The 23,044-nt window shown below is 38.9% G+C and overlaps 3 protein-coding genes across 3 annotated transcripts; 2 read left to right on the top strand and 1 right to left on the bottom strand.

Moving 5' to 3' along the window:
- The first annotated feature begins 1,135 nt into the window (after positions 1-1,135).
- Positions 1,136-8,307, top strand: sp1 (sp1 transcription factor). Its single transcript, XM_053316357.1, has 6 exons — positions 1,136-1,218; positions 1,846-1,919; positions 2,889-4,284; positions 5,474-5,612; positions 5,886-6,076; positions 6,272-8,307. Exons 1-6 carry the CDS (start codon positions 1,212-1,214, stop codon positions 6,577-6,579), a joined length of 2,115 nt encoding a protein of 704 aa, XP_053172332.1. The 5' UTR covers positions 1,136-1,211; the 3' UTR covers positions 6,580-8,307.
- Positions 8,308-8,484: 177 nt separating this feature from the next.
- Positions 8,485-13,287, bottom strand: LOC128355309 (cell division cycle-associated protein 7-like; the record flags this gene model as incomplete). Its single annotated transcript, XM_053315554.1, has 8 exons — positions 8,485-8,530; positions 9,005-9,141; positions 10,176-10,325; positions 10,630-10,773; positions 11,238-11,390; positions 11,634-11,726; positions 12,247-12,600; positions 13,162-13,287. Coding segments are annotated over 8 exons (1,203 nt in total), but the record flags the coding sequence as incomplete, so codon positions are not given.
- A 1,594-nt stretch (positions 13,288-14,881) lies between these two features.
- On the top strand, positions 14,882-20,588 carry LOC128355307 (anti-Muellerian hormone type-2 receptor-like). The gene is made up of 10 exons (XM_053315553.1): positions 14,882-14,918; positions 15,875-16,075; positions 16,381-16,536; positions 17,657-17,763; positions 17,873-18,094; positions 18,426-18,540; positions 18,855-19,012; positions 19,115-19,268; positions 20,180-20,316; positions 20,472-20,588. The coding sequence occupies exons 1-10, from the start codon at positions 14,882-14,884 to the stop codon at positions 20,586-20,588; spliced, it is 1,404 nt and encodes a 467-aa protein (XP_053171528.1).
- Positions 20,589-23,044: the final 2,456 nt, after the last annotated feature.

Here is a 23,044-nt window from a genome sequence, read left to right as displayed (position 1 = left end):
TGGGGTAATGCCAAAGTGCGGTCACCAAAAATGCATGAACACTTTTAAATTAAGATGAATTTAAAAACATAAAACATCCCCTGTTCAGATAATGATTACTTGATTTAATAAGAGTAATTCCTGTTGTTTGGCATTTGGACTGGCAGATTTTTTACTTAGTGTAATTTGAAAGACCAATCTACTACTAGTAATAGTGTATATATCATAGACTGTATAAAGGTGTATATATATTTTTAATCTGTGTCATTTTAAGAAAGAATTTATTCATTCTTAGCTCAGTTCTTATTTGCATAATGTTTATTATATATTTGAGCTACTAGTTTAATTTAGTTTAGTTATTGTATAATTTAGCCTTTCATTGTTTTACCCTTTTTTATCCTCATTGTTGGCTGCTGCAACATTTTAATTTCTCTTTTGGACTATCTATCTATCTATCTATCTATCTATCTATCTATCTATCTATCTATCTATCTAATATTTGACATATTACTGAATACATATATTGCTGTTTTAAATTCTTTGAAATCAATATTTTGTATAGGCCTATTTTGTAAATAAATCATGACATGGGCTTATTTGTAACACACATGGGTTTAAATGATGTCACAGTAGCAATTAAGCCCATGCCAGTCTTTCTTATATCGTAGTATATATAAATAATCTACATGAACTAATGAATACATTTTCAAATGAGAGAAAAATCTTGCTTTAAAAGAAATTATCAAATTATATATACCATTATAAATCATGTCAGTATCCATGAAAAACAGCTGAACTTTTGGTGGCCTTAATGGATACACTTACTCTAACTAGAAAAGTTATCAAATGTAATAGGTTACATTGCTTTGATTAAGTAATTGAAATAGTTACATTGCTTATTACATTTTAAATAGGATAACAAATAATGTTACCATTATCTATCTATCTATCTATCTATCTATCTATCTATCTATCTATCTATCTATCTATCTATCTATCTATCTAGACAGTATACGTGTGTCCTTAGGTTAAGATACACTAAAATGTTATTAAATACTACAAACGCTGGTCGCAGTTTATGCCCCGCGCATACTCCGGGCTCCGCGGAGACATAAATGAAACGCACCCTCCCTTCTCCTTCACAGAGTGGGAGTCCGTCAAGTTAGTGTGAAGTTGTGAAAAGTTGTCAACCCCGAGAAAAAAAGAAGAGAAACTCCTCCCGTCTTCAAATTATGAGCAGTAAGTGAACTTTTTTTGCAATAAGTAGCGTGTTGTGAACGAAGCGTTAAGTTACCAGCTACAAGTGGAAGTGAAGTAGGTGACTTTGAGCGTGTTCACTGTGTAGATTGTATGTGTTTTTGTGGCGTCTCAAGCAGTTTCAAAGTGGCCAACTACTTATCTGCTAATTGTCGGTATTTAAGTTAGCTAACAACATTTAGCCAACTAACTAGTTAACAGCAACGAAAGTATGGTTTTTAACCGGCCTTTAAAACACTTTAACTTGGCCACATATAAGCTAGCTAACCAGTTACATTTAGTAGTGTAGATAAGCTTATGTCTCTCTGTGTGACTTGTTGTGTGAGTTCATGTTAGCTTAGCCAATAAGCTAGCTGGCCCTTCAGGCACTTGTGGTTGCATTTCCTTACATTACTTGTCTTTTATTTGCTTCACGTTGACGACACAAATAGTATATTTTTAAAGGTAATTTTGTGTCAGTTGTATGAAGGCTGTGTGTGTCTGTGTGTGTTTTGCTTGGCTTTTCCTTTTTTTTTTTTGGTTTAACGCAACTCAGTTTTAAAGCGTCTGCTGGTTTGAAAGTTGAAGAGAAGTGATGTTTGTAAAACTCTCCTTCTTCTTCTTCCGCAGATCAGCAGCAGGGTGAAATGGCCGCTGCAGAGAGCGGTGGAGGCTTCAGTCAAAAGCGAAACACAAACTCACAAGTAGGTTAAACCCAGAAGTCCTTCCCAATGCCATTTCTGATGATTTGTCCGCTGGGAAACATCTACTCCCTGACTCACACCCACTGGATCCGATGTGTGTTTTTGTGTGCAGTTTCATTCACTCTTAGACATAATCTAATGTAGAGACATATGTGGTGTTGTTGATTTTCTCTCTGGAGCACATGTCACCGGGGTGGGAAATGGGCAGGTAAAAATCGCCCACACGGGGTGTTCCCGTCAAACCCCTGCACTATCATGTGCATTTCGCTCGGCCCATTTGGCTGGCCTTGGAGGGGGTGGCTAGAGGAGTGTGTCAGTTTATAGGGCAAAATAAAAGTGTGGGAGGGAGATGGGTGGGTTTGGGGGGAGGGGAGGCCGAGCCCGCCGCTGCTGTGGGAATAAAATATGGTCCCTCCCATCTTCTCCCACCCTGTTTCCCCCCCTGGACTTCTCTCTTCAGCCCCTGAGAAGTGCTGGAAAGGGACTTAAGTGACAAAAATGGGTTTTCATGTTATAAATTGGCATTTGCAAAGCCAGCCAGACTATGTAAGTGTTTACATGATTTTTTAAAGTTAAAATTGAAATGTCCTTTCACTTCTTCCTAGTTTCATCACATCCACTTTTACACATGGTTAAATTATTTTAGCAGTGTAGTTTGCTTTTTGTTTGTTGTCATTATCCTGCTGTATTTATCCTAATGATATTTTACTCAACTATGTTATTGTAATGCACTTTTTAAAGGTTTGTTTGTTCATTAGTTATTGTTATCATCATTATAGTGGTGTTATTATTTCCTTTGCTATTTCAACTGCCTCCAGTAAGTGTACAATGTAAAAAATAATATAAAATATTGATATATTTTGTCACAGCTGCAGCATCAACATATATGTTGTATAGATGTATTTTGTTCTAATGTCCTTCTCTTTTCCTTTTTTTTTTTCTTTTTCTTTAAATGTACTCTCTTTCCAGGACTCACAGCAGCCATCTCCTCTTGCCTTGCTGGCAGCCACATGCAGTCGGATTGACACACCAGGAGAAAATGATTCACCTGCTGACCAACAACAGCAACACCAGCAGCAACAGCTGGACATGAATCAAGGTGTTTTCACCTCCAGTGCCAATGGCTGGCAGGTTATCCCTCTCAGTGTTCAAGCGACCTCAGGCACCAACACCATCACCACCGATTCTTCAGGGGTGATGACGATAGGGGATGCAGGAAAGAGCAGACAGGTGCAGTCACCATCAGCAATTGCTGTAAGCACTCAGGGACAGCATCAGGCGGCACAGCAATATGTAGTTGCTCAGGCTCCATCACTGCAGGGTCAGCAGTTGCTCACCACCCTATCAGGTGTGATGCCCAACATTCAGTACCAGGTGATTCCTCAGTTTCAGACAGTAGATGGGCAACCTCTGCAGTTTGCACAGGCTCAGCAAGATTCTGGTGTTTCTGCAGCAGGACAAGGACAGCAGTTTCAGATAGTGTCCTCTCCCAATGGCCAGCAGATCATAGCTGCAACTAACAGAGCTGGTGGAGCAGGAAACATCATAACAATGCCCAGTCTCATTCAGGGAGCAATCCCCATACAAAATATTAGCTTAGGCAATGGCGTATTACAAAACCAGCCCCAGTTCCTGGCAAATATGCCTGTGTCACTAAATGGAAACATCACTTTGTTGCCCGTCAGTGCTGGAGCCAGCGGTGCAGGGGGAGATGCAAATGGTGGAGGGGATACAGGGGGAAACCAGCTTATACAGCAGCCAGTGTCTTCCAACAGTGGGGCAGGTTACATGACAAGTGCGTCCACTGTCACCACGCAGACGACGTCTTCTTATGGAATGACCCAAGCACACAACAGTAATGTAGCAGTGACAGGGACATTACAGCAGAACACAGTATCTTCTCTGGGCGTCCCTATACAGCCAGACAACAGAGACGGACAGCAGCCACAGCAGATCCTTATCCAACCTCAGCAAATTATTCAAGGTGGAACACCCCTCCAGACCATACAGGCAGGTACTGTCACGACCGCAGGCGGTCAAGTATTTGCTGCTCCAACTCTCAGCCAGGAAGGGCTTCAAAACCTCCAAATTATGCCAAACACAAGCCCCATCCTGCTGCGCACTGTTGGGCCCAATGGCCAGGTGAGCTGGCAGACCATTCAGATCCAGAGTCCAGCAGGAGCACAGATCACACTGGCCCCGATGCAGTCTCTCCCGCAGCTGGGCCAGACTCAGGGACCTGCTGCAGCTGTCAACACCGTGCAGATCCCGAGCCTTCAAACCATAAATCTCAACTCACTCGGCAGCTCAGGGCTGCAGATGCACCAGCTGCAGGGTCTTCCCATCACCATCGCCAGCGCAGGAGGTCAGTCAGTAGCCTGCCTTCCAGGAATTATTGATATGTGGTTTAAAAATGTTTACATACTTGTTTGGTTGGTTTGCAAATGTTTTGAAGTTGAGATATGCAAAAACATTATATCAACACATTGGAAATATTTTGAGTCATCACTGACTGGGGACCCCACAGTGTGTGTGAAGAAGGGGTGTATTTATACTAAATGTTACAAGAGTCATCCAAAGTGTAGAATTTGTAAATTGAATGTTATTTGACTTTCTAGTCATTACTTTTTAAAATTGTAGTGTGCATTTATCTGTTTTGGGTTTGATCAAAATGACAAGGGGCTTAACCCTTAACCTTACCTTAACCTTTTATTTTGTTTATTTAGACGAGCGATAAAAAACAACTTTATACAACATTAAAGCAATTGACAATTGTGTTGGGTAAACATGTAAACAGAATTAGGTTCATTTGGTGTGCTGGAGTTCTTTTTTCATGAAATGCAAAGTATCTTGTATCTATCAATTTGATCTCTTTCCCTTTGTGTGTGTGAACTACACTTTACTGGTTTAACCAGTTTAACTGGCCCAAAGTTTCCTTGAGCTCTTTTCTGCACTGCGTGTGTTTACATGTGTTGTAATTTTTTTTCTTTTTCTTTTCTTGTTCGTATTGCATCTCTACAGATGATGGCCAAATAGCTGTAGTTCAGACCAACCACAACTTCTGTGTCGGAAGGGGTGTAACTTGACCCCTCCCATCACATAGCAGCCTTTATCATGTCTAAACCCCTCTTCAGTTGTGACACTAACAATCCCTCCCATTAATTTGTATGTCCTTGCCAGTTTACATTTTATGAAATACTAAAGTTTGTGAGGAGTCATTGCACAATCATTGGGTGGAATCTCTCTGTTATTATTATGAAATCATGTGCTTCACATCAGCTATGCAGCAGGCTTTGTTGTGGTGACATTTAACCAAAATTTACTTTAGTATTGAAGCTTAAGCCTAAAAAAAGGCTCCAGCTATCCAGCCTTTAAATGTACAGTATATTCACATGTAACTTGATGTTATTCATATTCAAATGGTACGTCTCACTGTACTTAAACTGCTAGTGAAACATTTCTGAAGCCCCAGGGTTTACTATTATTTGAGTCTTAAGCAATGTTGAATAAAGACATTATCTCACACCTGAGTATTTTCTCTTCCATCGCTACAGGAGAACAGGCATTGCAGATGAGCAGTGAAAGTTTGGATGATGGTACAGCCATTGGTGAGGATGTAAGCCCTCCCCCTCAAGGACGACGTAACCGCAGAGAAGCCTGTACCTGCCCCTTCTGCAAGGATGGAGAAGGACGGTATGTAACTCAACCAGCTGTACGTCTATATTGTGCGTATTCAGTGGGTGATTTTAGTACAGCATCTTAAATTTTTTTTTCTGTGTGACTGACTGATATTATTGTGATTTACTGTTACTTGACTAGAATAAGATAAGGTTCATGAGGAGCAAATAGTTTTACTTGTGACACACTGACACTCATTTACATGGTCTCTCCTCAGAGAACCCTCTAAATTTCACATGGAAAAAAGTCAGACATACTTAAATCTTTTATGGTTTGTATATCAAACAGTGACCCAACTAAAAAGAAGCAGCACATTTGTCACATCTCCGGATGTGGGAAGATCTACGGCAAGACATCCCACCTGAGGGCTCACCTCCGCTGGCACACGGGAGAGCGGCCCTTCGTCTGCAGCTGGTCTTTCTGTGGCAAACGTTTCACCCGTTCAGATGAGCTTCAGCGCCACAAGAGGACGCACACAGGTGACGTTTAGCATTTAGTTTGTGACATTTAGTCACATACAGCTACAAAATATCATGTCACAATCAACTCCAAGACATATTTCAAATATATGACGTGGAGTGTTAAAGATAAGACACAACCATCTCACCAAGAGACTAAACAATTCCTTTTTTTCCTGTAGGATTAATCTGACTTTTATTTCTATCTCTGTTTAGGTGAGAAGAGGTTTATTTGCCCAGAGTGTCCAAAACGCTTCATGCGCAGCGACCACCTCTCCAAGCACATCAAAACCCACTTAAACAAGAAAACAGCGACCGTCGCCAACAACAGCACCACAGTTTCGACTGATGCTGCTTCCCCTGCGGCAGGAACGGAAGCCGGCACTGGAGCAGTGTCGGCAAGTGACCAGCACACCATTGTCACCATGGAAACCTTATCTGCAGAGAGCATAGCTCGATTAGCCAGCAGTGGGATCAACATGATGCAGGTGGGCCTTCACCAGATTAATGGCAACAGCTACTAAGAACGGAGGAGTAGCAGGATGATGGCCTTGGTGGACATTGTATTTGGACGTTTCAGGTTAAAAAGGGCACGTCTGACTGCAGACACAGAACCTCTCAAAGGCTTTAGGCGGGAGAAGTGGTCACAATGCAACATAAGACACTATTGAGAACTGAGGCAGGAATGCTGATTTCCGTCTTCCCAGGTAACTGTGGCATTTAAAGATCAGAGGTGGTTGAGTTGGATTAAAATGTTAGACTAGAGAAATCATCATGAAATCTTATTTCCCCTGAGTGGAAATGGCAATACACTAACATTTGTCCCACACAAAGCACCAATCTTAATTGATAATGGGATTGCAATAAAACACACAAACCAGCTCACTTGACGTAGAATTGTTAGTAATATTCTCTCTACAGCCGTCTTTAGTAAAGAGATGACACTACTAAGTCAGACTCTCACCCTTGTTTCCAAGGATGTGAGCTTTGCAAACTTCTGCCCCTCTTTACCTCAGGTGGTTCTTGCCCTCTCAAACTGGGCTGCTATATATATCATGCGTGCCCCTCAGGTTAACTAGCCCTCATCATCCCATAATACTGAATTCCCCAGTAAAGCTAAAGTGGAATATTATCATCATCATCATAACAACCTCTGGCAGCAAACATTTGGCTCTCTGAATGTGTTCACAAACTAACAATCCCACTATCATAGGAATAATATGTGAAGCGTTTTAGGAGTTTAGAAGTGGGCTGGAGTACATTAGGTCATGACCTGGTCAGAGCCAGAAGCACTAATCAGTGTGAGGATGTAGGTGTTTAAGAGCACTGAAATCCTGAGAATAACTGTTTAACCTCTTGTGTAGGTACACACATCCAAGCCATCATGCTTTGATAGGTTTATCATAGCAAAAAAACATTTTTGATTTTTTTTTTTTTTATGTGTGTGTATATATATATATATTTGGTAATGTAAAGGCTACAGAAATTGTTAGTATAGGCAGAATCATCTTACGTGATTGCGAGAGATTGCCTTTCAGTTGTATGAACCTCTCATGCACAATCAATCTTAATCTTATGTTATAACTTTTATATATATGTAGATTAAATGTGTAAACTTTAAGAGCCTTTCTGTCATAGAATAATGTATTCTATACAGTCCTGATCTTCCAGTACTTTCTTTCTGTGGTATACTTATTATCTGAGACTTTGCCTTGCAGTCACATCAGTTTCTTTTGTGGAGAATTGTTTAGTCATATCTGCTCAGAGTGAAGTATTTTGTAATAATGACCAGACAGCATAAATATGTAAGCTCAAACCAAAGGTTCATATTCAGTTTATAAGCAAAACTAGGAAAACTGTCTTTGGTCCATGAACTTTCTAATACTTTTTACACTTGTAATGCATACATTTAAGTTCTAACTGGAAAATATCCAGCTTAAAGGCAAACCTCGGCGCACATCCCTTTGTTGTCCAAATAAATAAGTTGAAAAATATAGTAAGGGTCAAGGTTTTTCTGAAAAGATGTGCTTCTCACCATTTGTATTCATTTTGTGATCTGCTTAATTTGAGGAACAATTGTAAATTTCATGTCAGAAAATGTGTTTAAAAACTCTCCTTTGAAACTCTACAGACTAAGTTCATTGGACAACAAGTGCTCTTATTTCTTTTTGCCCCATTTTAAATAAGGGATTTTATATTGTGTGTATTCTACTACTGCAAATGCCAACAGCTGGATTAAAATTATGAATATACTTTTGTCTTGTTTCTTTGCAAATGTATGTCCCAATCTAACATTGGTAAATTGGTCGAAAACTTTATTCATTTAAAATCACAGGATGTGTGAAGACCAAAAACATTAAGACTATAAACTGTTAAACAGTAAGAAAACTACAAAAGTTGGAACAATTGCTCCCTCTAGTGTCTTGGGATCACGCCTCTCCATCGTCGTCTTCATGCTTCAGTTTGTTTCGGAGGCTGCACGGAGAGAAACATGTCAGTTCTAAAATGTACAAAAAGTTGTGGGAACACTATTTTACAGGTTTTAATTTTATACTGATTTTCTGAGTCATTTGCAGGCATTTAAAAGTATTTAAGACATTTTACAGAGATGGTGGTACTCAAGAGTTTTTAAGAAACAAAACTACACATTGAAAAGTATTTTGTCAGTATAAGAATTTAGTTTTAAGTTTTTTGCAAATGAACTAGATATGAACCAAAAGATAACGAATCGTCTTGGTAAAATGTCCTAAAAATGAACTGTTAAACACTGCATATTACCCGCATAATCATACTTCTGACAGACTTCTAGACAGTTTACAATCACTAAAAGAGCTGTCTGCTATGACCCCTCTTTGGCACTCCATGTAAATATAAATAACTTCAATAGTTTGTTGCCATTACAGTAGAAACTTAAATTATTGAATAAAAGCTTATCATGTTGTACTCAACCTGAGGAGGTAGGAGTGGACGTCTGAGAAGCCGTGGTACTGAGCCAGGGGGAACAGGATCCCAGTTGGGCAGCGGCCATCACGCTGGCGGCAGAAGCTGCAGTTGCAAATGCCTCGACAGGGAGGGCACTGCCACTCCTGAGGAGATGAACAGTTAAATACTAAACTGAATGTTTGTTTATTTTTTTAAGATGAAGACAAAAGGTGTAAGTACACAAAGAAAATGATTTAAAAGGTAAACATGATTTAACTTTAACAAGTGCAACTACTTTTGTAGATTTGCCTGCAGGGATGCTTACTTTAATGTGCAAAAGATAAACAGCACAAGAAACAAATCCTGTTCCATCTTGAGAAAAATGCTTAAGTTAATATTTACCACATCTTGACACTTGAATTACTACCACTGACTGTTCAGCAAGCAAAGGGCATAAAAGTTGGCAGAGACCTACTCTAACTACAGAAATAAGCTGTCACTTCAAAGTATGCTTTATGGACGTTATTTTAACAATTGCTCTTGTTATATATCAATATTTGTACTTCAGTAGATGTCAAAAGCATACCAGCAACAAGAGGAAACAGACATTGTATGCTTTATGTTTGACACAACATTTGTTCAAATAATAGTGGTAGACATGAAATGTTCCACATCTAATCATCGAATAAACTCCTAGAAATGTGGTGACTCTAAGTGCGCTTGTCTTTTTGACAATGGCTACAACTGACATTTCTGTGAGAACCCATTAACCAATTGTATCAAGATACATTTTGTGTTTTCTGGTTGCAGAAATGTTCATTTTTGTATGTATATTCTAGTCCATCAGTGGAAGTTGTCAGGCTTGGGCCTGACAAGTGAATCATAACTGTTTAACATGTGTGTCCACTTACACAAGACCGACATTTAAATTGCCATCAAAGTGACTTGCAATAGATAGAGAGTGCCTCATTTCCCCAAATCTATATAATAGAGGCCACATTTATGGGAAATGCCAGGTTGAAATAAACCAGAGTTATCCTTTAAATACAGCCTCACACAGAGATGGTAACATATCACCTCTGATACATTTAAATCCCCCTCCTGCAAACCTAAACATTATATAACAGAAAATACTGAAACAATACAACAATTCATCTATGCATCTGCAGCTATATCCTGTGTGTTGTTGGTGTCTGACCGGATCAAGCAGCGCCTTCCTGACATCCTCTCCATATCTGTTCCTCAGGCACGGCCCACAGAACTGACCCTGAATCCCACGACAGTCCTCACTGCGGCAGCACGTCTTAGTGTCGACAGTTTTCTGTCGGCACTGGTGACACGTGGAGCCCTGAGAACAGAAACATCAGATATGTTAGACAAGTATGTCGTCCACAGATAGTTGAAAGGGTCAGAAGAATACATTTGAAACTTTTCCTTTCAAAATCACACCATCTAAATCTAAATATGTTGTAGAAGTTGAGCACATTTGTTAGGCTCTAGTAAAGGAGAGACTGCCACCTGGTGGTGACTTGATGACCGCAACAGTATTCTGAACTAGATGTCACAGTGATATGGTTAGTAGTCTGTGGGCAAACTGATTTGGCTACAAAATAACATTGAAATATATTAATTAATTCATGCCCAGAACTCACTGTCACTCTGTCATAGACTTTATCAGTCATGTTGTCTGCAATCAGCTGAATCTCATCCTCTGTGATGTCTTCCACAGGACGGACAATGTGAGGTTTGGACTGATGAGGTCGTGGGGTGCCACGGCGCTGTGGGGCCCTGCGTACCTGGAACATCAAATAACAATTATGACCTTCTTTACTTAGCTTGAACAGGCATCTACAAAGTCTGACACATGTTCATCTCAACAATATACAGCACGTTAAAAATGTTTGTTAAAAACAAAATATATTTTCATATTATTTACAAAGTTTTAGTTCCCCAATCATATGAAAAGTGTGTGTGCGCACACACACATAAAATATTATGTAGTAGCATAATGTGTTGCACTACACAATAATGCCAATATGAAATTATTCGATTTTCTTACCTGAGATGAGATCTACTTTTAAAGTAAAACCATGAACTTACATGCAAAACAAAATCAGTCAAGCAGGACAAAAAAGTAAATAATTGTAATGCACTTCAATCAACATTTTTAAGGCGTGTGTGGTTTCCCAATTCTGTTCAACATATTTTTAGAACAGGAATTAGTTTTAAAGACAATTATTGATACATGGATGAACTAAACCTCCAGCAGCTCCTCCTCTAAGCTGAGCTCCAGCTGCTCCTCCTTCGGGGTCAAAAGATCCTCACTCGACCCCATAGAGCGTGTCTGTCTGCGGGACGCTCGCTCTGGGTTCCTCCTAGACTCACCTCCAGCTGCACCAGAGCGTGGTGGACGCTGCAGGTGAGGTTGGATGAAATCACATCAGAACACTGGTCTATACTGAAATACTATTATTCAGAGTATGAACTGAATTTCAAAGTGGTCATAATTGGGGTGATCTGACAGAGAAGGAAGATTAAGATAAATAGATAGATAAGGGGGTGGACTTAATTTTCTAAAATATTAACAACTGACTTTGGGGCAAAACTGCTGGTGGTGTGCGAGTCCCCCCCATCCCCCCCATCTTCTTCTACTTACAGAGCTTTTCTCTTTGGGCTGTTTGCCAGCTTGTTTCTTCATAAAACCTGCTCCTCCTGGCATCTTCTGCAGGTCCGCCATCAGCTGTGCCAGCTGTTATAAAAAGAAATAAAAAAGATTAGAGTCAAGGCAGCTTACCAACTTCTTGAGTCATAAATCAACACAATTTCCTGAATATTTCAGCTGCCCTGAATCTGTCCACTTTAGACTATAGACCAGGGAACGTGGGCTCAGGCAGAGGGATAAATTGCTCACAAACATTTTTTCTGGATTTTTGATTGATTAGAGGCAGCTGAGTAATCAAATGGGTAATCTTTCAAGCAAAAATCCTGGTTGCAGCTTTTCAAGTGTGGAGATTTACTCCTTTTCTCTGTTTTACAGTTTCTTTGTTAATTGAATATCTCTTTGAAAAACCCTCGAATGATCTTGTGACTCAATACTCCAAGTCTGAGAACCACTGATTTAAGCTATAAACCCCCAATCTGATTTGTTTTTTCTCTCTAGGACCCCCATTTGAGAAGACCTGTCCATTTCTACTGTAAACTAAATTGAGAAGTGAGTACAATAATCTATGTGTCTGTGTGGAAAATTTTGTTTTATGTTTCCTGGTTACCATTGCTTTATTGGCTTTGATGTTCTGTTCTCTCTTGGCCAGAAAGGAGTCCGACACATCTTCTGCTGAACCTGATCCACGCTTCTCAGAAGGAGACGGTCGAGCCACTGCTGTCTCTTCATCTTCAAACTTAACGTGTCTCTTCTTCTTTGCCTGACTGGTCTTTCCTGTTCTGTGCACATCCCTCTTATTTGTCCTCTTTTCTCCCCCCTCTTCATCCTCATCATCAGTGGACTGCTGGGCAGAGGGAGCGCAGCGGAGAGCCACCCTCAGTCTGAAGGGATAGGCAGCAGCTTTCTGCTTCTTGGGTGAAAGAGATGGCTGGGCTCCATCTTCATCTTCCAAACTTGTATTCTGATTGACCTATAAAGATTGAGAAATTATATTATTTCTCGATTGGCTGGTGACAGAAGTCTTTCACAAAGTTTTCACAGTACAATGAATTTAACTGTCTCTCTGAGAACATAATCTATCAGCTGGATATAAGTGAAAATAAATGACTGAACACCTGTGCAATATAATGAAATCCAATACAACAGCTCTGCTATAAATTTCACTTTCACAAAGCACAAACATTTTCAGTTTTTGTTGACAGTTAGAAAGGTGACTAATCTACTCTGTTAAGTGATGTTAGGTAGTGGGTGATGGTGTACTGGAATGCATAGTATTGATAAATGTTCCTAATATTTCGTCTGCCCCATTATCATATATAAGGAGGCCAAATATTAGGAACACTTTGTACGACCTAAGTAAAACATTATAGCAGGGCTGCATTAGATTGCACAGGTGTTCCTAATGAAGTGCTCACTGAGTGCATTCATATCTAACTTATGTGGTGCTATATACAAACTACAACAGAAAATAAATATAAGACTTAATATTTTCTCTTTCATTCGTACTGAAAGAAAAAAGCACCTTGTGGTCGCTGATTTCACCTTCAGAAAAACCGTAAAATGTTCGGTCGTTTTCAGAGTCCTCCGCAAAAACATCAGCTAGCTCTTTAGTGAGGGAGGGCATCCCTAAAACCCCTGTCTGGTCAAATAAATATGCACAAAATTAGCGTAAACCTTTTGAATTCATGTGTAGTATACACTCAGGCTGACAAATAAGTAGTTTACCATTGTTTTCAGTCGGCGGGAGGGACTTTGCTTCCCCTAGTTCATTTGAGTTTGGCCCGACCGAGCTCACAGGTACGTTAAACTGGTAGAAAATTAGGTGTGCGTGTTTCGTAGCTCAGGGCAGCTAGGATGCACAACATGAACTAAGGTGAATATCGCTTTTTAAACTCCGCCCTCGTTGGGGGAGCTGAACGCTTAAACACGCCCCCAACAGGACACAAACAAGAGAAGCAAAAATGTACTTTTTTTCCCTCAATATTGTAAAACTGTCAAATTTAAAAAATAATATTTCTAAAAATAAATGTGAAAATGTGAGTTTTTAGCTGACATGCTAATGTTAAACAGGTAACATTATTTAAGCAGAAAATAAGGCTTCCAGAATCAGTGATTCTCACTTCTTAAAACTTAAGACATACTTGCTTTTATGTGATGTCGTTTGTTTACTGTCTTTTTATTTAATTTTATATTACTGTATTTATTTATTTAATTTTCATCATCTCTGGCTTAAAACTTTCCTTTTTGATAAAGCTTAAAGTTAGGACTCTTAGAGCTCTTAGCTTATGCTGCTATAGGCTTAGACTGCCGGGGGACTCCCATGATGCACTGAGCTCCTCTCTCCTCCTCCCTTTCTCTCTCTATCCATCCATCTACATCCATTAATATTCATGTACTATTAATGCATTCAATAAACTTCTTCCAGGAGTTGTCTGTGCTTTCTCGTCTCACAGGTAATCTGGGCCTGTAGACGTCCGAATGACAGATTCCAGTCCCGGACCTTCTAGCTTCATTGTTGATTTTCATTGTACTTCTCTCTCCTATCCTTCCTTTCTCTCCTCTCAACCCCAACCGTTCAACCCCGAGTTTTTTCTTGCCACTGTTGCAAGTGCATACTCATGTGGGAATGTTGGGTCTCTTTAAAATTAAAACCTGACCCCAGAGTTCGGTTTAGAACCTGCTCTATGTGTAAAGTGCCTTGAGATAACTTTGTTGTGATTTGGCGCTATACAAATAAAGATTTATCGATTGATTGATTGTTTCTGCTCTCTATATTGTGTGCCTTTGCTTTGTATTGTACTGCCTTTGCTTTGTCTGTCAAATCACTTTGTAAACTCTTTTAAAATGTGGTATATAAATAAAGTTTAGTGGATGTATAAAGAGAAGAATGAAGAATGGGTGTGACAAACTTTTAAAAAAAATCAATCATAACAGTAGATCTTCCTTTTGTGGCTCCTGTGATTTTCTTTGGGAGCTTTTCAGTTTACTTGTGGCCCTCATATCATTTGAATCACCTGCAGATAACATAACACCTGACTGCAGATGATATTCCTTAACAGTGGGAGATGACTCTGTGGATAAATGTTATGTATTCCCACAGCCTATTATTTGGCTGAAGGTATGTGTGGTACATGCAGGTGTGTGGCAGTGGGAGTGATGCTGGGAAACGTGGGAAACTCCTCTCACATTCCCAGGACTGATAAATAATCACTCCCTGCTTCGCCGGTCTTGGCTCAGTCACCATGATCCTGCAGCAGTGGCAACTAATTTTGGCTTTGGGTGAGTGCACTTTATATTATTTAAAGCTTGTAAGCTCCATGTGTTGGTTTATTTCCTTGTGGATCTTTTTAATTGACTTCCAGGGGCACAATTAGTAATGTCATAATTAGATTATGTGTTGCTGAAGCACTGTATCATGTAATAGTTTCGTGGCAGTTCAATAGAAGTGTTCCTGCTGTAACTGATTTCAAAAACGCTAACTCCCAAAACTCGGTGATTTTTAGTCATTCCTTTCAGCCCACATTTTAGTTATACAGGGACATCTTAAATATGTCTCCTTGCTCCAGTTTTTTCACTTGCCTCAGAGTTAATGATAGATAAGCCAGTTAATGGAAAGAGATAGGTATGCTACCAGTATATGTCCAGTAAATTTAGTGCTGAAAGATTGTTCTCCGAAGGAAAAAAGAATTTTGTGGATTGTACCCGATCTTTCTCTGCATCATCACACTTCAGGAAACACTTCAGGAAAATAGCAATATACTGAAATAAGTTTTGAAGCAATGTGACTGCAGTAGACTGGAGCACTCAGAGGTGTTGAAGTAATGTTGAGGCTACTGATAAGATGCACATTTGATTTGGCATCTTTATTTTTTATTATATCTACAGGCAAACTTTAGACTGAACTAAAGTAGTCACAACTTTGAAAGATTCCGTAAGTCTAATTGTTGCAGCTCAAGTATATTGACTGTGTAAATGAATTATAATTATGATATTATATAAGTGATATTGATTCCAATAAATCTGCTTGTCATGTTAGAACCTTGAACAAATAACATTAAGTCTTTACATAATTGATAAATATGTGGTTTAAATATTATATTTAATATATAAACAACCAGCACTATGGAGTACAAGAGTTGCCATAAAACCTGAATAACAAAGTCTCCTGTCACTTTTTCTCCACATCCACATCCTAATCATCTACAGCAGCTGTCTGTTTCACTTTCTCTTCCCAGAATGCATCCTTCTACATATCTCTAACCAGTCTTCGATTCCAAAGAGAAAGTGTGCATTCCAAGTGAATCCATTGAACCCACAAAACAACATATATACAACTGCTGGCAATGTGAGTGGCTCGGTGCAGCTTTGTGAAAACACGTCCTGCTGTGTCGGCTATTTTCTAGTCAACAACAGCCAGCCAGAGGTTGACATTCTTGGTAAGAAACCTAGATCAGAACCACTGGAGAAGACTACACATTATGGATTCTGTTCTTGTGTCAGACCCTAACCCTAACCCTTATCACAAGTCATAAACACTTTACTCTTAAAATGTCATCAGATGATTTAACAATTTAAGCCTCATATCCAGCCGACATCAGGCATTAGGGCACATCTGACTGCTACTATCTAAATAGGTTAATTGCTGTTATGTCTATATTATGTAATATACACATCCTATTGGACTACGTAGGATGCTCATGTTTTTTAAGTGTCTGTTGTGTCATTATTTTTTCTGCTCCAGCTTGTGATATAGTTGAAAAGATTTGCCCAGATGCAACCTGCAGGCCACAAACACGCTTTAGCAACCGTGTCATTAAATGTGTGTGCAACACAGACCTCTGCAATAGTAACATCACCTGGACCCCGGAGCCCAAAGAGCTTCAACTTGCTTCTGTAGGTATGACGACAATTTTGTTTTCATCACATAAAATGTTATCATTATTTCATGTTTTGTTCCCCCCTAAGTCCGCTCCAGACAGACTACATCCTCTACCCTCCTTTTGTTTGAAAATCTGACATTAAAGTAAAAAAAATCACTTGATGGATACTAATAAAGAAACCTCATATTACACGAAGAAAATAAATGTGTTTCTTTTTTTCACAGAATATGCCACTTCAGTGATTCTGTTTGGACATTTGGTAGTTCTGCTCTTTGTCATACTCCTGATTGTTGCTATGAAATGGAGAAACCTCCTTCAAGATACTTATCGTCACTTGGGTAAAACTTTCATTTTCAATTTATGGCTTTTTTCTGTTTATTTTATATGACATTCCCCTCAAGTGGACAACATTGAAACGTCCTGATTGCAGTTAATGTCATTGTAGTGACATGTCTTAACACCTGTCTCAGGGATCAATTGCATGATAAATATTAATTTTGTTTTCATAGATGAAAATACTATACTGTATTTACTGTATAGTGCACTGGTGGGAATTAACTAGAATCAATTAAGTTCCTTTATGGTGGACTGTACTGTCACAATTTTACAATATCATCAGCACACAGGAGGGAACCCTAACCCTAACCCTAACCCTAGATAACTCAGCTTCCATGTTTTTGCTCATCCTTAGAGTTAATATAGAAACACCTGCATATTACTTTAAGTGTCTTAGAGCTGGATCCAGATCACACAGGCTATATTATTGTTGCCCTTACAAAGGAAAAAAGAAAGTGTTGATTTACAGTACATCCTCTGCTTTATTCAGCTCTCATGATATCATTGTGCGACCTTGAAACAGTTACATTCTCGCTGCTGGACTGGCCTTGGCGTTTATCTCTGCTATAATGCTCCCTTTTACCTCCTGTCCTTTCTTCAATCATATTTCTTTGTCTTTTATGTGCCTATTCACTTTGGCTAGTTTAAAATGTATTCACCTAATAATTTATAAAAGGCCTTTCAGTATTACAATGAGGAAAAATGAGACTAAATAACACAAACTGAAAGGGAATGGTAGTGTCAGATTTACTTGAACTAGTGTATCTTCATTACATTACTTGTCCACTGTTCTTACTTTAGAGGAGAGCCACCAAGCCTCCCCTCATGATTCACATGTCTCACCACTGTGTTCCTGCCTAACATCAAAAGCTGCAGAGATTGACATTGCTGACGTTGAACTACAGCAGGTAAGCAAAGCTATCAAATTGACTTATATTTTATGGTTAGCAGTGAGCAAAGTATTGGAAAATCATATAGTTAAGTGAACTTCTACCTGTATGTTATTATATGTTTCAGACTGTAGCCCATGGACATTTTGCCACCGTTTGGCAGGGGAAGTACAAGGGATCCGTGGTGGCAGTGAAAGTTATCCCTACAAGCTCGAAACGTCATTTTATCACAGAGAAGGAGGTTTATGAACTCCCATTGTTGAAGCATGCTGGGATTGCCCACTTCCTGGGCACTGCGAGGAAACCAAATGGTGACAGTTGGCACACAGTCCTGGAATTTGCTGAATATGTGAGTGGTTATCATTTGTTGAAGGAAAATTAATTGTGCATTTTGCCATTTTCTGAGAGAAAAAAGTCACAAGTTATTCAAGGGTATAGGTGAATGATCAGGAAAAAGAGTCTGATGTATGCTTTGCTGTCATGTAAGCTCTATGGAGCAGCAAGTTCCTATTTTTCCTCCTTGTTTCCACCAATCCAGTAAAATGAATTGCATGCCACACATGTTCTAGTCTACCACTTCCTCTCACACTCATACTATCATTGTTTATCTGAAGTGAACTCTATAAAATTCAAGTTTTTGGACATAAATAATTAGTGTCCCTTTGATCCTTTGATTTCAGGGTTCTCTCCACTCCTTTTTGTGTAAGCACACCACCAGCTGGATGTTGTCACTGAAGCTGTGCCAGTCTTTATCACAGGGACTTTCCTATCTCCACTCTGACCTTCACAGCAATGGTATTGGCCAGAACATCACTGTGAAGATATGTGTGTCTGTGTGTGTGTGTGTGTGCTTGTCCATGTTATAGCCTACCTATGTAGACAGCTCTGCTATCTATATATAAATGCCCATTTTGAACCATTAACAGAATTGTAGTTCAGTGATTCAATTGTCACGTAGTGGCGGCTTCCTCCTATCAGCCACAAGCAGGCCAATATACCGAATGTACAGTAAATTAATGAATGACTATACAAGTCTTTCTTGGCTCACTGCATTAATAACTCCAATCCACAACTATGTTCAATTATACTGTATGTGTCTTTTCTTCTAGATGTGCATAAACCTCCAGTGGCCCACAGAGACCTCAGCAGCTTCAATGTGCTTGTGAGAGCAGATAGTACTTGTGCCCTGAGTGATTTTGGTTGCTCCACCATCCTGCGTTCATGTTCTGGGCCTCGGCAGCAACAGAGCTGCATAAGAAACACAGTGGTGAGACCTGTGTGGAGACATAATTTGGTATTGCAGGATTAAAACCTCTTAGAATAAATGAAAGCATACAGAATAACAGTTCAGATTCCTGTCCATCTGCAGGCCCATGCTCAGGTAGGCACTTTGTGCTACATGTCTCCTGAGATTCTGGAAGGCTCTGTAAACCTACACAGTGGCTGGTGTCTGCAGGGGGACATCTATGCTTTGGGACTGTTGTTGTGGGAGATTTGGATGCGCTGCTCTGATTTATTTGAAGGTAAAATTCCTCTTAATCCTCTTAATATAATGGAGCAGCCTTGGATCATTTTGCATGTTGTCATGGTACTTTTTAAGTGGAGCTAGTGCAGCCACAAATGGGCATTTAATCTGGTGTATCACAACAATTTATCCATCTTTTACCATTATACTTATTCTGTTTTAAGCACATATGTCAAACTTACAAAATATGATCATCAAAAAAAGAGAGGAACAAAAAATAATGACACAAACAAACAAAACAGAACCACATAGTAATAAAAGAAAACTTCTTGATTGTTTAAGTAATTTCAACCATTGCTTCAGAGATGGCTTTAATGCCTTTTTCCAGCACACATCAACTGTATATTTGACATGAAGATACCAAAAATATAATCCATTCCTTCTCACAACTTAAGTTACATATACTGTGGAAAATGTATCAGATAAACATAATTTGGGGCACAAAGAAAGATTATAATTAACAATGTGGGAAACATTTTACTCCAGAAAGCTCTGGGACATTCCTGTGAACAATGATAGTGTCCCTGGGATCTCTGAATTTAATTTGTTACAGGGAATTATATAGGTTCTCATTAACCATATGATAATTATGAATGAAAACCAAATTTCCAACATCACATAAGAAGGACTGCAGATACCAAGTGCTCAGTTTCAAAATTTTTCTTGAAGTTGAAAAAACTAAATCTCAAGCAGAGCAGGGAGATGAGTTATGTTAAATCTCCCATTCAGTTTGACATAATGGCTAACACATGAGTCAATGCTGTCAGATTTTCACAATTTCTGTTTTCACTTTCCTTTTGATGTTGATGTGCATAATGAGCTGTATTTCTGTGCACTGCTTGGACACTCTTTATCTCTGAGATGTTGCTAAATGGATGTTGAAATTCATACAAATGTCTCCATCTGCAGGCCGTATTGCTCCACAGCATCTCATGCCTTATGAATCTGAGCTGGGAGTCAGCATGACACTGGAGAACCTCACCTGGTACGTGTTTCACTTGGAAAAGAGACCCTCCATACCTGACAACTGGGAACTGCTACCTCAGGTATTCTTCCACATGATGCCTCTTGTTTGGACATACAGTTGTTATTGTGTTGGCCTGGAAGTAATAAAGATAATAATGATAAATGTGTTGGACTTCTCATGAAATTCTGAATATAATGAAAGTGAATGTATTGACTGACTATTTAAAACTCTCAGGGATCTGTGCTGCAGGAGCTACTGAGCGAGTGTTGGGACAGTGACCCGGACGCCAGGCTGACAGCTCGGTGTGTTGCGGACAGATTAGTCTCCCTTCAATCTTGTCACTCCTTATGACCTTTTTCATCTTGTCTTGTAGCCAATGTATCGAGCACTTGTAATGTTTTCTTTTACTTCTAGAACTGCAATGCTTAGTCTATAAATGGATTAGTTGCTGACTATTTTGATTATCAATTAATTGTTTAAGCCATCTTGTAAAGAAAAAAAATACCCAAATATATCTGGTTCCAGCTCATCAGATGTGAACATTTTCTGGTATCTTTGTCCTCTGACAGTCAACATTTCACTGACTAAACAACTAATCAATTAATCGAGAAAATAATTGACAGATTAATTGATAATGAAAGTAATCTGTAGTTGCAGCACTAGTCACTACTTTTTAGCTTTTCTAAATGTTTTCATCAGGTTGAATTTCATAGGTAAGCCTCTTGATTTAAACATGTTTCCATTACACTCTGTCTTTATTCTCAACATCGGGGTGGGGTTTGTTTGTGTTGTTTGCTCCTTTGTCTAATTTTACATAACTGTCATACATGATTTAGGTTTTGTAGGGAAATAATAATCTTTTTTTTTCAGAAGATACTTACAACTACCAGTTACACTTAAAGTAACATGGATTTTTTGACTGCAGACATTTTGACTTCACATAGCAGCAACATCACAGGCGGTGCTAACAATGTTCATGATGTCAGTGATGTCTCTGATAGATTTAAATGTTGTCCAATAAGTAAAGCTAGTGAGCAAGAACACACAAAGAGCAATTTGAACAGGTGTAAATAATACAATGATTAGATGAATTCAATTTGGCTGTTTTGGTTTCTCACTGTCATACTGTTGTTGTTTACTGAGGCATTTTAATAGAGCAAGTAACACCGAGTAACACCTGTACTTTTCCTACCATGACTTGATATATGTCTGATGTCATATGACTATTGTAAAAAAAAAAAAAAAAAAAAGACTTCTGTGATTGGTGTGGTTGAGTATGTGAGTTATTTTTGTCAGTATCTTTGTCGTTTTTGTTTTTTGGGGTCTAAATTAAATTGATTAAATCTCTAGAAAGCCATGTTGTATGCTGGACTTTGTTTCCATAATTGTTGTTCCATGATCTAATGGGTATGTGCGTGACTATGCAGTGAGTATGTATCAGGTATTAAATCAGGTGTTTGAGTGTGTGTATGTGTTTTTCTGTCTCAAGCTACTTTTGAAGACACATTGTTTACACTTAGGACCAGTTGATTGGGGACAGCTTGTCCAACTGGGCACAAAAGCTGTGTCTCCTATTGGGAAAAAGCTGATTTTTGGATCAGTGGTTAAGATTAGGGTTAGGGTTCCAAACTCTCACCTGCCTCTCTGGCACACTCATTCAATGGCAATGTCCTAATTTGTCCACTTACTGGAGTTCAATCTTCAAAACATCAGACATTTTCAAATGACAATTCAGCCATCAGATCTTCAAATCTTTTAATGGCTATTTTTGGAGTAGCAGGAGAAAACTATAACCTATCCGGAACTAAATTTAAAATAATTTGTCACTCTGTTAGCACAAAGATTGATCCTTCTTCAACGGTCTTCTAGTCCTCTGAGTTGGACTCAGTGGATGCAGGAAGTGATGCAGCATCGGAAACTTGAGAAGTTGAGATTCAAAATATGTATATCTTCGACTACATTTGTGAAAATCTGGCAACCATTTATAGACTACATTAGACCAAGCTCCTAACCCTCCCATCTTTTTCAATGTAACTTCATATGAAATAACTAACTACTTATAACTAATAACTAATTCTTTTTGGTCCTGTATCTATCTCTGTGTTTTTAACCCACCACAATGGAATATTAATTTCATTTGATGTTAATTTTACTCTCTGTAACTGCCTGTTTTCTTCAGTTTATGTTATATTTTATTATCATTATTTTGTTTGTTTTTGTTTTGCATTGTTGTGAGGCTGTTTATATGTTTGAAAAAGCCAATAAAAGTATGTTAAAGAAAGAAAGAAAAAAAGAAAAAAAAAGATTAGGATCAAGGTGAGGCAATATTGGTGATGGTTTGGGTTGGGGTAAGTCTCCATGTAAAATGAAATGAAAATGAAATAAAGTCCCCAAAAGTGAGCATGGTGTGATATATGATGCATGTGATGTGTGTGTTTGTGTGTGTGTGTGAAGGGCTCCTCCCTCTAAAACAATCCCGAGCAATAGCTGTAGGTACACATCATCAATTCCATTATCACCTCTTTTGAACCACAGAAACTAGTAGATCAGCTTTTCATTCACACACCCTTGGCCTCTTTCCATTGCGTAAATGACGTGCGTGTCCTTTAACGACGGGCGTGGCTTCCTGATGTATTCTTTGCTTGTTCCTTGAAGCTCAATGCGGAAGAAAAACACTGGAGCTCCGAATTCCTGACAAACTCCCCCAGAGCGAGGACAAGTCCAAAAGGTAAGCTTCTGAAATCTGGACATTGATAAACAGTGATTGTAAATAGAGTTTATGCAGAAAAATAACAGTAACATTGTTT

Source organism: Scomber japonicus, chromosome 3 (genome assembly GCF_027409825.1).
Source record: "Scomber japonicus isolate fScoJap1 chromosome 3, fScoJap1.pri, whole genome shotgun sequence".
Classification (NCBI taxonomy): domain Eukaryota; kingdom Metazoa; phylum Chordata; class Actinopteri; order Scombriformes; family Scombridae; genus Scomber; species Scomber japonicus.
The sequence above is the reverse complement of the archived record's forward strand: the minus strand, read 5'-3'. Positions and strand labels throughout refer to the sequence as shown.

Excerpts from the sequence above, each read along its gene's own strand:
- sp1 (XM_053316357.1), top strand. Across the intron at positions 4,285-5,473 it reads CACCATCGCCAGCGCAGGAG|GAGAACAGGCATTGCAGATG; the intron begins GTCAGTCAGTAG and ends CCATCGCTACAG. Across the intron at positions 6,077-6,271 it reads CCACAAGAGGACGCACACAG|GTGAGAAGAGGTTTATTTGC; the intron begins GTGACGTTTAGC and ends ATCTCTGTTTAG.
- LOC128355307 (XM_053315553.1), top strand. The coding sequence starts at position 14,882 with ATGATCCTGCAGCAGTGGCAACTAATTTTGGCTTTGG. Across the intron at positions 18,541-18,854 it reads CTCTGACCTTCACAGCAATG|ATGTGCATAAACCTCCAGTG; the intron begins GTATTGGCCAGA and ends CTTTTCTTCTAG. Across the intron at positions 20,317-20,471 it reads ACTGGGAACTGCTACCTCAG|GGATCTGTGCTGCAGGAGCT; the intron begins GTATTCTTCCAC and ends TAAAACTCTCAG.